General features: G+C 32.6%; 2 protein-coding genes across 2 annotated transcripts; both read left to right on the top strand.

Annotated features, from left to right (window-relative positions):
* The first annotated feature begins 27 nt into the window (after positions 1-27).
* Positions 28-6359, top strand: LOC139487651 (uncharacterized). The gene is made up of 2 exons (XM_071272600.1): positions 28-481; positions 6028-6359. Exons 1-2 carry the CDS (start codon positions 58-60, stop codon positions 6243-6245), a joined length of 642 nt encoding a protein of 213 aa, XP_071128701.1. The 5' UTR covers positions 28-57; the 3' UTR covers positions 6246-6359.
* Positions 6360-11218: 4859 nt separating this feature from the next.
* Positions 11219-14231, top strand: LOC139487650 (neuropeptide FF receptor 2-like). The gene is made up of 2 exons (XM_071272599.1): positions 11219-13576; positions 13617-14231. Exon 1 carries the CDS (start codon positions 11599-11601, stop codon positions 12640-12642), a length of 1044 nt encoding a protein of 347 aa, XP_071128700.1. The 5' UTR covers positions 11219-11598; the 3' UTR covers positions 12643-13576; positions 13617-14231.
* The last annotated feature ends 1053 nt before the right edge of the window (positions 14232-15284 follow it).

Here is a 15284-nt window from a genome sequence, read left to right as displayed (position 1 = left end):
GGACAGAATCTCTCTTTGCTTTTTAATAAGTTAGAGTAAATCGAAAAACCGCGGGAAATGTCTACTTTCATTTTGAGATCTGGTGTTTTGATTTTGTCATTTGGCATAGCATCAGAAATCGTTTACCAAATTTATAAAAGAGTTAACAAAAGAAACAAGATAAACAGAAGAAAGTTTCCAAAGACAGAAGTTTTATTTTTCCCTGATGAAACAGTTGCATGTAAAGCATACTTTACTGATGATTATGGTTGTAAAAATCCAAACTGTCGTTTCTCCCATGAAGAAAATTCATTAAGCAAACTTTTTACGTATTTAATGTCTGCTAGGACATCGATTGAAATATGTGTTTTTGTGATAACATGCAGTGATCTTGCTGAGTTACTAATCAAGTCACATAAAAAAGGTGTTGTGGTCCGAGTCGTTACAGATAATGAACAAGTAGATGTGCCTGGATCACAGATTTGGAAGTTGAGAAAAGCAGGTAATACATTATGTTTAACACAATACTTTTATTGATGAATATGTTGCGTTGAATGATTAACTGTAGTCTGTTATTAAACACCCTCTTGTAGTAATAGTTTTCAGACCATGCAGATACAACCACAGGTAATTTATAGGCAGTGTCTGTGCCTACCCGCATGCAGGTACGCATAGCCAAATTTGCCTTCATAGGCTACACGTTCCCGCAACGGATTTTATAATGAACTGTCATTTGATTGGGAATGCAAGGTGAAAGATACAGAAAGTTACCGGTTATTTCCTGATTTTGTGAATTCAGTGAAGATAATGGCAAATAATATGTTTTAATTAAGAAATAATTCATGGGGGCTTGAATATATCGTGATTTTACCACGGGTTGGCCCTTTATGACAAATATTTTACCCCTGAGCGATAGCGAGGGGTAAAATATCGGCATAAAGGGACAACCCGTGGTAAAATCTAGATATATTCAAGCCCCCATGAATTATTTCGATTCTGATAGGACACATACGGCAATTCTTTTGGATCGAAGCGCTCTAGGTGTAGGCAAATATTTGCCGTTCCCATAAATAAACGCACTAATAAACTAGCGTAAAAGAACGGAGCAAACTGCATTAGTGACATGCTTAAACTATTTAAAATAATGTATTTAGACAGTTTTGGATGAATTTGAATGATAATTTATTTATATGTCTTATATGATGTACAATAAAGGGCTTTTGCCACATTTTAGCATCATTTGTGTATGTTTCCTTGTGATGATTTTCGGATTCACAAGCGTGTATTTTCCCGTAAAATGCTTACATTCTAACGTCATTGTTCTATGACGTCGGGTATCTCATTCATAAAAAAGCGTATGACGTGGGAGTACAATCGGAACAGCACTGGCAATATATTCATATTTTACCACAGGTGTGTACTCAAAGCGTTTGAAGGACGTCATGTTAGAATTTGTATTTAATGTATTAGTTGACAAAAATAGAAATTAAATATAAATGCACATTAAAAGAATAAAATTATACTGAATTTGAATAGAAATAAAATTCCATATGTCTAAATAAACTCATCATAGATGCATTTGATAATTATGTATCCAGTCAGAATACAGAACGCTGGATTTATTGTTTGCATCTTCTACTGTTGCACCTGAAATATTTGGGGTCTTCACATATGTGTATAGAGGTTAAATGAAAATTAAGTGTTATGTAATTGTATGATGTAAAAATTTATTTGAATTAATGTGTTATATATAAATATATGAATGGATACTCTTTTTTTTATTTATGATCAATATTCATTAATCCTAAGAACTTAAAATGTTCTTATATTGTTTCTGTTTTTTTAGCTCACCTGACCTGAAATTTAAAGGTCAAGTGAGCTTTTCTCATCACTTGGCGTCCGTCGTCCTGCGTCCGTAAACTTTTACAAAAATCTTCTCCTCTGAAACTACTTGGCCAAATTTAACTAAACTTGGCCACAATCATCCTTGGGGTATCTAGTTTAAAAAATATGTCCGATGACCTGGCCATTAAACCAAGATGGCCACCATGGCTAAAAATAAAACACAGGGGTAAAATGTATATTTTGGCTTATATCTTTAAAACCAAAGCATTTAGAGCAAATCTGACAGGGGGTAAAATTGTTGATCAGGTCAAATTCTATCTGCCCTGAAATTTTCAGACAAATCGGACAACCTGTTGTTGGGTTGCTGCCCCTGAATTGGTAATTTTAAGGAAATTTTGCAGTTTTTGGTTATTATCTTCGAATACTATTATAGATAAAGATAAATTGTAAACAGCAATAACGTTCAGCAAAATAAGACCTACAAATAAGTCAACATGACCAAAATTGTCAGTCAACCCCTTAAGGAATTATTGCCTTTATAGTCAATTTTAACAACTTTTTCATCATTTTTTGTAACTTGTACAAAAATATTCTTCTCTGAAACTACTGGGCCAAATTTAAACTAACTTGGCCACAATCATAATTGTGGTATGTAGTTTAAAAAATGTGTCTGATGACCCCACCTACCAAACAAAATGGCCGACATGGCTAAAATTAGAACATAGTGGTAAAATGCAGTTTTTGCTTTATATCTTTGAAACTAAGAAATTTAGGGCAAATCTTTCAAGATTTAAATGTCCATCAGAATAAGATCTATCCCCTCACAAATTTTCAGTTGAATCCTACAACCCATTTTTTGGTTGCTGCCCTAAAATTGGTAATTTTAAGGAAATTTTGCAGTTTTTGGTTATTATCTTGAATAATATTATAGATAGAGATAAACTGTAAACAGCAATAATGTTCAGCAAAGTAAGATCTACAAATAAGTCAACATGACCAAAATTGTAAGAGAACCCCTTAAGGAGTTATTGTACTTTATAGTCAATATTGAACAACTTTTCGTCATTTTTGTAACTTGTACAAAAATCTTCTTTTCTAAAACTATGGGCCAAATTTAACCAAACTTGGCCAAAATCATTACTAGAGTATCTATTTTAAAAAAGTGTCTAATGACCCCACCTACCAACCAAGATGGCCGACATCAGTAAATACAGTAACAGGTGAGCGACACAGGCTCTTAAGAGCCTCTAGTTTCAATTGTTTGTAATGCCTTTTTAATGTGATTCTCATCTGAAAATATATCTATATCATGTATATTACATTCCATTATTACATTATATCAATAATAATAATTAATTTTTAAAGAAAAATATTTAAAAACTAAACAGGATTGCTTCTACCAAAGCGTATTAGGTTAGTGGTAAAAATAAAATCGTCAATGAACTTTTTTAGCTCCCCTGGCCCAAAGGGCCAAGTGAGCTTTTCTCATCACTTAGCTTCCGTCGTCGTCCGTCATCCGTCGTAGTTAACTTTTACAAAAATCTTCTCTGAAACTTCTGGGCCAAATTTAACCATACTTGACCACAATCATCATTGGGGTATCTAGTTTTAAAAATGTGTCCTGTGACCCGTCAAACCAACCAAGATAGCCGCCATGGCTAAAAATAGAACATAGGGGTAAAATGTATATTTTGGCTTATAACTCTGAAATCAAAGCATTTAGAGCAAATCTAACAGGGTTAAATTGTTTATCAAGTCAAGATCTACCCGTCCTGAAATTTTCAGATGAATCCGACAACCGGTTGTTGGGTTGCTGCCCCTGAATTGGTAATTGTTAAGGAAATTTTGCTGTTTTTGGTTATTATCTTGAATATTATTATAGATAGAGATAAACTGTTAACAGCAATAATGTTCAGCAAAGTAAGATGCACAAAAAGTCAACATGACCAAAAAGGTCAGTTGACCCCCTTAAGAAGTTATTGCCCTTTATAGTCAATTTTAATAATTTTGTAAATTTTGTAAATTTTTGTAAATTTTAACAAAATATTTTCCTCTGTTACTAATGGGCCAAGTTCATTATAAATTGAGATAATTGTAAGAAGCAAGAATGTTCAGTAAAGTAAGATCTACAAACACATCACCATCACCAAAACACAATTTTGTCATGAATCCATCTGTGTCCTTTGTGTAATATGCACATAGACCAAGGTGAGCAAAACAGGCTCTTAAGAGCCTCTAGTTTGCAAGAGTTATCTCCCTTTTCAATGTAAATCTCAATAGGAATTTTGAATGGTTATTTTTTCAGTCTTCCTCAAATAAGATTTTATGGGACTTTTTCTGTGTAAATTTGGGTTATAATGCTAAAGATTAAAACTTAAAAATCTTCTGTTGCAATTACTTTCAGGTTAGGGTAAAATTTATGCTAGATTGACTAGACTAATAGAGATAATCTGTAAACAGCAATAATGTTCATCAAAGTAAGTTCTACAAATAAGTCAACATGATCAAAATGACCCTGTAAGGAGTTATTGCCCTTTATAGTCAATTTTTAACCATTTTCATTACTTAGGTACATTTTGGTAAGTTTTACAAAATATTTTCCTCTGTAACTAAAGGGCCAAGTTAATTACAGATAGAGAAAATTGTAAGTAGCAAGAATAATGAGTAAAGTAAGATCTACAAACACATCACCATCACCAAAACACAACTTGTCATGAATCCATCTGCGTCTTTTTTATACAACCGCAAAAATTAAAAAAAAAATTGGTCGTATATTTGTATCACGTCGTCGTCAGCATCGTCCGCAGACAGATTGTTTCCGGATAATAACTTTTGAATAAGTAAAAAGAAATCAATCACAATGTTTATAACCATAAAAGGAAGCTTGGGATTGATTTTGGGGGTTATGGTCCCAAAGGTTTAGGAATTAGGGGCCCAAAGGGGCAAAAAACAGCATTTATCTTGTTTCAGGACAAAAAAGTTGTGTATTAGTATTCCAATTGTTCTGAAATTGTACTGCAATGTTTAATACCATAAGAAGAAGGTTGGGATATATTTTTGGGGGTTATTGGGCAAACAGTCTAGGAATTAAGGGCCAAAAAGGGGCTAAAAAGAAGCATTTTTCAAGTTTACAAACAATAACTTTTGTTTAAGCATATGGATCTCTATTAATTTTACTAGAAGGTTCAATACCACTAAAGGAAGGTTGGGATTGATTTTGGGGGTTATGGTTCCAATAGTTTAGGAATTAGGGGCCTATAAAGGGGGCCCAAAATAATCCTTTTGTAGTTTTCAAACAATAACTTATGGTTAAGAGTATGAATCTCTCTGAAATTAAACCACAAGTTTCCATACCATAAAGGGATGGTTAGTATTGACATTGGGGGGTTATGGCTCAAAATGTTTCGCAATTAGGGACAAAAAGGGGAAAACTAGGTATTTCTGGTCAATGGATAATTAAGACAATTTAAAAGCAGTGTAAGGGAGGTAATTCTAAAACATACAATGTTGGGTATGTACGAATTTACATCCCTTACAGTACTAGTATATTATGTATTAAAAAATGTCAGGTTTTAGACTAATTGGGAAAAGGGGGGGGGGGGGGGGGGGGGGTAGTAGTTTTCAATTATTTTTTTTCCAAGTTTCTCAAATTCCAATTTTTTGAAAAATTAAAAGAAGAAATCTTTAATTGCACAACATTGCACAATAGATTTGTAAGATCTTGACACTTGTTTTGTGTCAGAAACTCATATTATGTCAAAAATTTGATAGCAATCCAAATTCAGAGCTGTATCAAGCTTGAATGTTGTGTCCATACTTGCCCCAACTGTTCAGGGTTTGACTTCTGTGGTTGTATAAATCTGTGCCCTGCGGAGCACCTGGTTTTAACATGCACATAGACCAAGGTGAGCGACACAGGCTCTTAAGAGCCTCTTGTTTTTCATAGTCCAAATTTTGCCAGTTTTAATTTTATTCAGTGGCCAATGTGGTATATAGCTACAGTTCATGAAATAAGCAAAATGACTATTTTAGAATTGTACCATTGCTTAGTTTCACTGGCTCTACATTTACAAAATGTAGACAAACAGACTGGTAGTTTTTAAACAGCACTTACTGGATACTCTATCATCATTAATCACTCACATGCATTTACAAAGATCAAACATAAAGTATTTTTTATTTTGATCATATGTCTTTTTTCAGGTATTCCAGTCAGGATAGACAACTCCTCTTTTTTTATGCATCACAAGTTTGCTATAATTGACCAAGAGCACCTCATAAATGGTTCCTTCAACTGGACACAGAATGCCATAACAGGAAACCAGGAAAACATACTCATCACTAACAATGAGAATATTGTTTTGCCATTTATATCAGAATTTGAGAAGCTGTGGTTAAAATTTGATCCAAATCAGAATTAATTAATGAGTCAAAGAATTATGTGATATGATTTTCAAACTCAGTCATTAAAATGTGATACATTCATTCATTATATATGTATAATAATAAAGTGTCATTCATCATTTTAACAACAAGAGTGTGATTTTCCTTCAAAAAGTCCTATTGTCACATACAGTAATGATGTTTAATCTGACAACCATTCCATTGAATTGAAATGAAATATACATTGCATTAACTTTCATGCAGTTATTATAAGTACGCAAAAATTAAAAAAATTTGGTCGTATATTGGTATCACATTGTCTTTGTCAGCGTGGTCCGAAGACAGATGGTTTCCAGATAATAACTTTATTATAAGTAAATAGAAATCAATAGAATTTTAACACAAGGTTTATAACCAGTAAAGGAAGGTTGGGATTGATTTTGGGGGTTATGGTCCCAACTGTTTAGGAATAAGGGGCCCAAATAAGCATTTTTGTAGTTTCCAGACAATAACTTGTGTTAAAGTGCATGAATCTCTCTGAAATTATACCACAAGACTCCATACTACAAAGGGATGGTTAGGATTAACTTTGGAGTTATGGCTCAAACCATAAAGGAATTAGGGACCAAAAAGGGGGAAAACAAGGGGTTTTCTGGTTAAAGGACAAGGGAGACAATTTAAAAGCAGTGTAAGGGAGGTTATCCAAATCAATTTAAAGAACAATGTATGATTACCTCCCTTACTCTGCTATTAAATTATGTATTAAGTAATGATGATTGTTTAGAGTTGATTAGCTGTCAATTTATTTTTAGCAATTACTATTAATTAATATTAATTTTAGCCATCACTTTGTATGTCATTCTATATCTTAAAACTTTTATGATGTATTGAAATAGGTAATTATGATTGCAAACTCCATTAGAAATTTTAATTGAAATACTGACCATAGCTTGAGGGAAAAAAAATTTGGAATAATGGAAAAGGGGGAGGACAATTTTTCTTATTTCTCAGAATTTAAAAAAATTTCTTCAAATATTTATTTTTTTTTTTGGGGGGGGGGGGGGGGCAATTCGCAACAGCATCATGTATTGCACAAAAACAAAAAATTGAATATAAATTAAAAACATAACAAATTTGAAGTTCTTTGACTACAGTTAATTGGTTTCAGAAGCCTATTATGTGTCAAAAATTTAATTACAATCCAAATTCAGACCTGTATCAAGCATGAATATTGTGTTCATTTTGGCCCCAACTTTCTAGGGTTGGACATCTACGGTCGTATCCAGTTTGATCTTTCACCTCTCTCTTGTTAACAATATATGTAAAATATACCCCTATACATTTATGTTTTTAACAAACTATCACAATTTGTATGCACAATTATAACTCCTAGACAACTTATTAAAATAACACCAGCCAAACATTCACAGTTATAAGTTCTATTTTTTATAATCTACAAAAATATTGCCCCATTCTATAATTATGTAATTTTATTTTACGATCATATAATTGGCCAAACAGGAACTTTGATAACACTCCCAATGCTAACCGAGTCCCTGCATATATTTGGTCCCAACCCCTGCAAATATAACGGAGATTTTAAAAAATCGACAGTTCAGAACGAGTATTTTCATATTTTAGAACATGTATATCAATCATGAAAACAAAAACCAAATTTGATTAGCATACAATGATTTATCCATCTTGAAATTTAGATCTACAAATTAAACAAAATAGCAACAAAATTACTGTATGAAAAAAAAAGATAAGTTTAATGATTAGATAATGGTGGTGGCTATTTTGATACAAATAATGTTTATTTAATATTTATACATTTATACGGCTCTAGCAAGATAGCATCGGAAGTGCTTTTTTACAAGCTCCAACAAAATAGCAAAATATAAATCGATATTTTGCTGATAAAGGGTCCGTGGATGTAGCATTGCGAGGTTAGATAATGCTATCCCTATCCAGTGAGTCATTATTGCCCAACATTTACCTCTGTGTATCTCTCTGTCCGAGTATTAGAACTATTCCTACTACTAAGATCTAAGTATATTCTGAATTAACTTGAAACATTTGCCACTGGACACAAGGTAAACTGCATTCAATCATATATGCATGGCATGATGCACATATGTATCTAAAAATATGTAACTAATCTAATAAATATCTAAGAAAAAATGAAATTTAATTGTTGTGTAGTAAGACTTTTAGGATTCCCCTGGCGTTGTCTGGGGCTAATTGATTGCATGTTTATTGGATGCTTCAGCTTTAGATTGGATTACAATTGGTGTATATATGTGTACATTAGGAATTTGGGTGTGCTTTCCGCTTGTCATCCCATTTTAGTATTCAGTACGTTTTAGCTCACCGTCTTGCACGAAGGTCAAGTGTGAACGTTTGCTAGCCTAGCCTATTGTTTAACTTGAAACATCATCTCATCTGAAACTACTGGCCAAAATTTAAAAAGTTGGCCACAATCACCATTGGGGTATTTTTCCCCCTTTAATAACGATGTTTGCATTTGTAAGTCCCACCTAGGGGCATTATGTGTTCGGTCTGTGCGTCCGTCCGTCTGTTCCCGCTTCAGGTTTAAGTTTTTGGTCAAGGTAGTTTTTGATGAAGTTGAAGTCCAATCAACTTGAAAATTAGTACACCTGTTCCCTATTTCCCTAGTATATGATCTTTCTAATTTTAATGCCATATTTGAAAACAGATAACGTACCGTTGTTTATTATTTTTTTTGGAAAAAAAAAATTGTAAAAATTATGTGTAGGCACGTGCCTAAAGTTCTGAACCCAATTTCACGGTCAACAGATCATAGAATATGATAACTTGCTGAGTGGGGCATCCATTTACCCTAACAAAAACTAAGATTGCTTAAAGGAAAAGTGACCAACAGGTTGAGTAAGATCTGCCAGTATGTCAGTATGACTGAATTTTTTAGTTATCTCCCTTTACCGCTTATTGCGGGTGAGCGTCATAGCCTTTATAGTTGCTGAGCCTGTGATGCTTTAATCTATGGATTAGATATTATTTGTAATTAATTTTGAATTTTTTATCGTTTTGCGATTTTTGTCGAAGTAGTTCCTCTAATGGACATCGGCACTTATTTAAGTTTCCGCAGTTTTTAGCTCATATGGCCCAACTTAGCAGTTTGATGTCCATCGTTCTGTTGACTCTAGCTTTGTTTTTAATCTTTTCTGAAACCATTGGGAATCAATCTTAGTTTTATGCATTCTTGTGAAATTAATTTTAAATAACAATATATATATATACACGAATAATTAATACACGAATCAATATTGCCGCCATAGCTAAAATTATCACATAAACGTAAAAAGTAGAAGTACTTTTCTGTTATATTGAAAACGATCATAGATAAATATTTACAGAGATAAAAATGCTTAGAATGTCAAAAATCCATCTTCTACCTGTTCTTCCCATTCTCTTAAAACTCTTATAAAGTTACGAACTGCTTAAAGCAGAAGTGATCAACAATACAAGATCTGCAGACACATATATATATGAAGTATAGTTACTTCAGGAATTTATTGATTATGATTTTTAGACGCATTGCATTTTGAAAACTTTATTTGGTAGACAGAAACTGTAAATCGCTAAATATGATCAACAGTATTGAAGACCATAAAGTTTCTGTCCTGAATTGACGATTTTAGACATTTCTTGTTTGTATTTTGCTTGAACATCTCCCTCAGTGTATACGAGTTTTTTTCTCTCTCTCTAATACTTTAAAAATGCTTTTCATCTAGCTAGGAGCAATACATAAATGTTATAGTCTCAGTTTTCATGTACTAATTTTTATTATACCATTTTTACGTGCCTTTTATTGATCACAACATTATTCAGATTAGATATATATACTTTAATCTTAGACGAAATGGCAAGAAGCTGCGAAGGCTCGAAACTATTTATTATATACGAGATATCACACACATTTATGAATTAGTTGAACGAGAGGGGTGCCTCGTTTGATTCATTGCAATACTGAGTTATTTATGCATTACAGAAACAAATAAATAGTATTATACGATTGTTAAAACCACCCAAGTTGAAAGGATAAAAGATTTGCATATATGCTTTAAATCGTTAAAGACCGACCGTATATTGACCTGTCGTTGAGTACTGTTTGTAATATTGCTTTTTCCAATCATATTGTGTTGTAAAATGATGCCCTTTATGGGTTCTTGATTAGATTAATAAAATTCTTCTTCTTCTTCTATTCTATAATGGATATTTTGAGGATAAATACAATATATCTTTGTTTTGCACTAAACATGCATGAAATACTTGCCACTGGACGTTAAGCAACCAACAATTAATCAATTAACGTTTTGCACTAAATTGTTTATTTAACAAAAGTGTAACAAAAATACTGAATCATATGTTCAGTCAAAATCAAACTACCATTCAAGGGAACAACTGAAAACCAAGTCATAGACCTAACTTGGTACAGAGATTCAAAAGAGGGGGTACATGTTCTCGCAATATCTTTGTTCTCTTTTATTCAAAATCGCCTATAATGAGGGTACGGACGGGGATTTATAGACAAGAAAATAATGGACAAAAATAAATATAAAGAATAGAGAATAACCACCTGCTAAAATTTAAAGAATAGAGACTAACTTGGAAAAGTATATAAAAAAATGACATAAAAAAAAGAATATACAGACCCCATCCTGACCCTCTATAATGGTAGCAGACCTTTTCCAATCAAGTAAACTACTGGAAGCTGATGGAACACGAACGTTACATTTTTTAATAAGTTTCTGTGATATGAGGACATTATTATGCCTATATAATTAAAAACGATGGAAATAGCCTGCGGGTAAAAGTTATATAGATAAAAGACTGCCAATGTATGGTTTAATGTTTGCTCACGGACAATTAAACACCAACATTAAAACATTAATAAAAGCTATTTCAACACATATATTTATAATAAAGATCTTGACCTTGTACTCGATTTATCAACCGTCTTCAGAGTTATACCCGTTAAACACATACGCATCTGTGCAAGGTGACACATGATAAAGTTAAAGTGTTACACAGAGTTCAAGGATTTCTTAGCATATCGATTTCATGTTAAACCAGTGATCGTTCGCTGGATCAAACAAAGAGCAGAAGAAATGGTTACACGCTAAAGGAATTAATTATTTCTTGTGTTTATTTGCCGATCGTTTGGTTAACTTTCAAATATAGTAAACAGGATTTATACGCATTTAATAACAATTTCCATGTGTACTATGAAGTGCTTGTCAAAACTGAGGATTCCGGCCTTGAGGTTACTGGTTCAGTGAACCTAAAGTACAAACTGATATACACTTATAAATTTGCCAGACCGGTATCGACACAGTAGTTGGGAAAATGATATCCACGAATTATTCAGAAGAAATTGTCTATTATTCATTGCAAGACTTAAATGATGCCGAGGCGGAGCAGAGACTACCGACTATTATTTACTTAACTTTTCTTCTTGCGTTTGGAGGTATCGGCAACAGCTTAGTTCTTTTTATCTATGGTTTTAAGTATAATCCTTCTAACTTGAGATGTTATGTTTTATGTTTAGCGGTTTTAGATTTAACTGCTTGCTTTATTTCGATGCCGTCCGAAATCGTAGATAACGTCTATCCTCACATGTTCTATAGTGAAGGCTTTTGTAAGTTTTCAAGGTTTATAGGAGACGTCTCTAAGCTAGGATCAGCTTTTGTGTTGACTGTAATGGCAATAGGGAGGTACAGGAAAATCTGTTTTCCTTTTAGTGAAGACATGTCTCTGAAAACAGCAAAGATAATGTGTGTAATGGCAATTTCACTATCTGTTCTTCTTTCATGGCCTACAGCTTTCATCCAAGGACAATCGATTGAACATTTTCCCGGAAATATAACAGGATATGGATGTACAACCGATGATGATTACAGACCGACAAAGTACCCATTTGTCCAAGCTACTGTCTTACTTGTCACTTTTGCGATAGTTTTCTGTGTCTTGATTTTCTTGTATGGAAGAATCATATGGGAGTTACGTGATCACTTCAGGATGAATCGCCTGATGAAGTTAGAGAATGGATTGAAACGAAGAAAACATACCGTAACAAAAATATTCTTGTGTTTAACTATTGCATATATTGTGAGTTATATACCGCACTTGTCTCTGAATGCTGTTAGGACCATAAAGCGAGGCAATGTACTGCCACCTAGTCCTATAGTTCTTGGATTATTTCCACTTTTATTTAGATCGTACTTTATAAATAATGTTGTGAACGTTATTGTGTATTACATGGGAGATTCTAGGTTTAGGAAAGAATGTTATAGACTAAAACAACGCGCTGCCGCTATGTTTTGTAGCCGGAAGAACATTGACATGGAACTTCACATTGACCGGTCAACAAAAGCCGTTTTATTGGGATGATTTGATATACATGTAGTATTGTAATTCCAGTGTCATGTTGACAATCAAGTCAGTGAAGGATCAACGGGATCCAGGGGTTAGAACCCCCCTTTTTGACGATCAGTGCTTTGGAATGGGGACATGTGGTCGGATACCCCCTAATCTTGAGTTGGAACCTCCTTTTAAAATGGCTGGATCCTTCTCTGCAACTATACTATGAAATATTGTAATTTGATTTTGTTATTCCAGTGTCATGATAACAATCAAGTGAACTATGCCGTATTGTTATTTTATTTTGTAATTCCAGTGTAATGTAGACAATCAAGTAAACATTGCCGTATTGTAATTGTAATTTGTAATTCCAGTGTCAGTTTGACAATCAAGTATAAATATACTCAACATTCTCAATCGGGTATTATATATATTCTGTATATTCTCCATTCGTATTTGGAAGATTTTATGTAAATGTTCCGTTATAAAATGAAAGTTAATATCGTTGTGAAATGTATGTTTTTTCAATTAATATATCAGCTATTCGTGGTAGAGGCCTTCGTCTATTCATCAACTATTATCACAGTCCTCAGTGGGAATGGACCCCCCTTTTCTGATTTTGCTTGTGAAATGTTGACAATCGAATTCCGTTAATTTGAATATTATATATTCTTTTTACTCTCTATTCTTATTTTGAATATTTTATTTAAATGTTTCTTTTCGAAATGTTAGTTATTAATATGTTGTGAAATATTTGTATATTTATAAAATAGATCTGCGACGAAGAGGCCTACATCTATCCAATTGCTAATTGCTATAATCATATAATCACAGGCGCCTTGAAAAGACCCCTTTTTTCTGAATTTGCTAGATCGATTGATGATTATTTGAATATTATATATTCTATATACTCTTTATTCTTTTTTGAAAGATTTTATGTTAATGTCTCTCTTGGAAATGTAAGGTGAAATATTTGATGTAAATGTCTTTCTTGGAAATGTAAGGTGAAATATTTGCATTTTTATAAAATAGATTTGCGATCTTTACATCAGCTATAATCACAGGCGCTTGGGGAATGCGGATCCCCTTTTTTCTGAATTTGCTAGTGTGATGTTGACACTAGAGTACCGATAATTTAAATATTATATATTCTATATACTCTTTATTCTTATAAGTGCTTTTTTTTAAATGTTAGTAAGTACTATGTTGTGAAATATTTGTATTTTTTATTAATAGATCTGTGAATTATCATGGTTGTAGGCTTACAAGTAACAAAAAGCTATAAACATTTTATAATTAATCAAATCCAGGAAACAAGCTCTTTTTGTGACTCTATTAAAGCTTGCCATGGTAATTGTGATATTTCTAAAATGGTAAAAAAATAGTAGTAATAAATTTCTATTAGAAGTTAGTAGATATAATCATGATAGAATGCCTTTAGAACATAGAATTTTTCCACTTTGCAAGGATGGAATTGAACAAAATTTAAAAGAAATACATGAATACTCTTTTTTAATTTAAGTGTTGTATATAGTTTTCTGTTGTCAACATCACTGAACAAGATGGATTTAGTTTTATTTTGAAAAAGTACTTGTGTATTGTATGTGTAGCTTGAATAAGCGATATACATGTATGTATGATACGAAAATTCGTTTAAAGCAAACATAATGTTGTTAAAACTGTTGTAGTATTAAAGCTTATTTTAGTAAGTTGAAAAATAGTATGAATAATACCTCTACGCAATGAAAATATAGAATATGTGTCTCATATCATTCAGAAATTATGTCTCTGTATCATATTTGTCTTAGTTTATTTCTGTAAATGTGAGCTGGTATCAATCCTGTATTAGAATTTACACCAATAAAATAATTTGGATTGAATTGATTTAATTTGTATTCATATAAAATAAGTAATGGTCAGTAAGTGGAAAAGCATTATATTGACCCGACGGAATAAGCAATATCATATAGGACTCGGAGTTGTAAATATAAGCTAGTATTCTTTGTAAACCTTTGAAAGGCATATGGTACGATAAAAGACAGTTTATTTGAGAGGATACGCAACAGAATAGGGAAATCGGTACTATTACATGATTTTCCCAGCATTAGATTGGCCTTTTGTGTACCCAAGACAGGTGAAGGAAGTCAACTTAGGAGGGCTGTGATTGGATGTAAGGGTACAATATATTTTTCTTATTTATCTATGCAGTGTGTAAATTTACAATATAAATTTTTAAATATTTTCTAGAGAATTATTCGAAAAGGCTTCCAAAATTTCATAAATTTGGTGTAAAATGACGATGGGCATGGATAACTTAAACAAGCTCCGTTGGAAATTGGTCATGATACTATTTGGCTTCAATTTAAAAAAAAAGAGTAATAAAGTACTAACACCACACATAACTATTTTATCCAGGTTTTTATTATAAAAACTGGTAAATTTAGAAAATGTTAGTATTGTCGTCTATGGCAGAATAAATAGTACCGTTTTCCCTAATAACTTCCATCAACCTAAATGATAAACCAATCTTAAGCACAGATCACTCGATTCCGAAATCATCACACAACACGCCTAGAAACTGCTTACAGTAGGGACATCAAGAAAAGTACAATAGACACTGAGACAAAAACTGCGAACAGGCAAACTGATCAAGTGTACACTATCTATACAAA

This window comes from Mytilus edulis, chromosome 9 (genome assembly GCF_963676685.1).
Source record: "Mytilus edulis chromosome 9, xbMytEdul2.2, whole genome shotgun sequence".
Lineage (NCBI taxonomy): Eukaryota > Metazoa > Mollusca > Bivalvia > Mytilida > Mytilidae > Mytilus > Mytilus edulis.
This window is presented reverse-complemented; position numbering and strand designations above follow the sequence as displayed.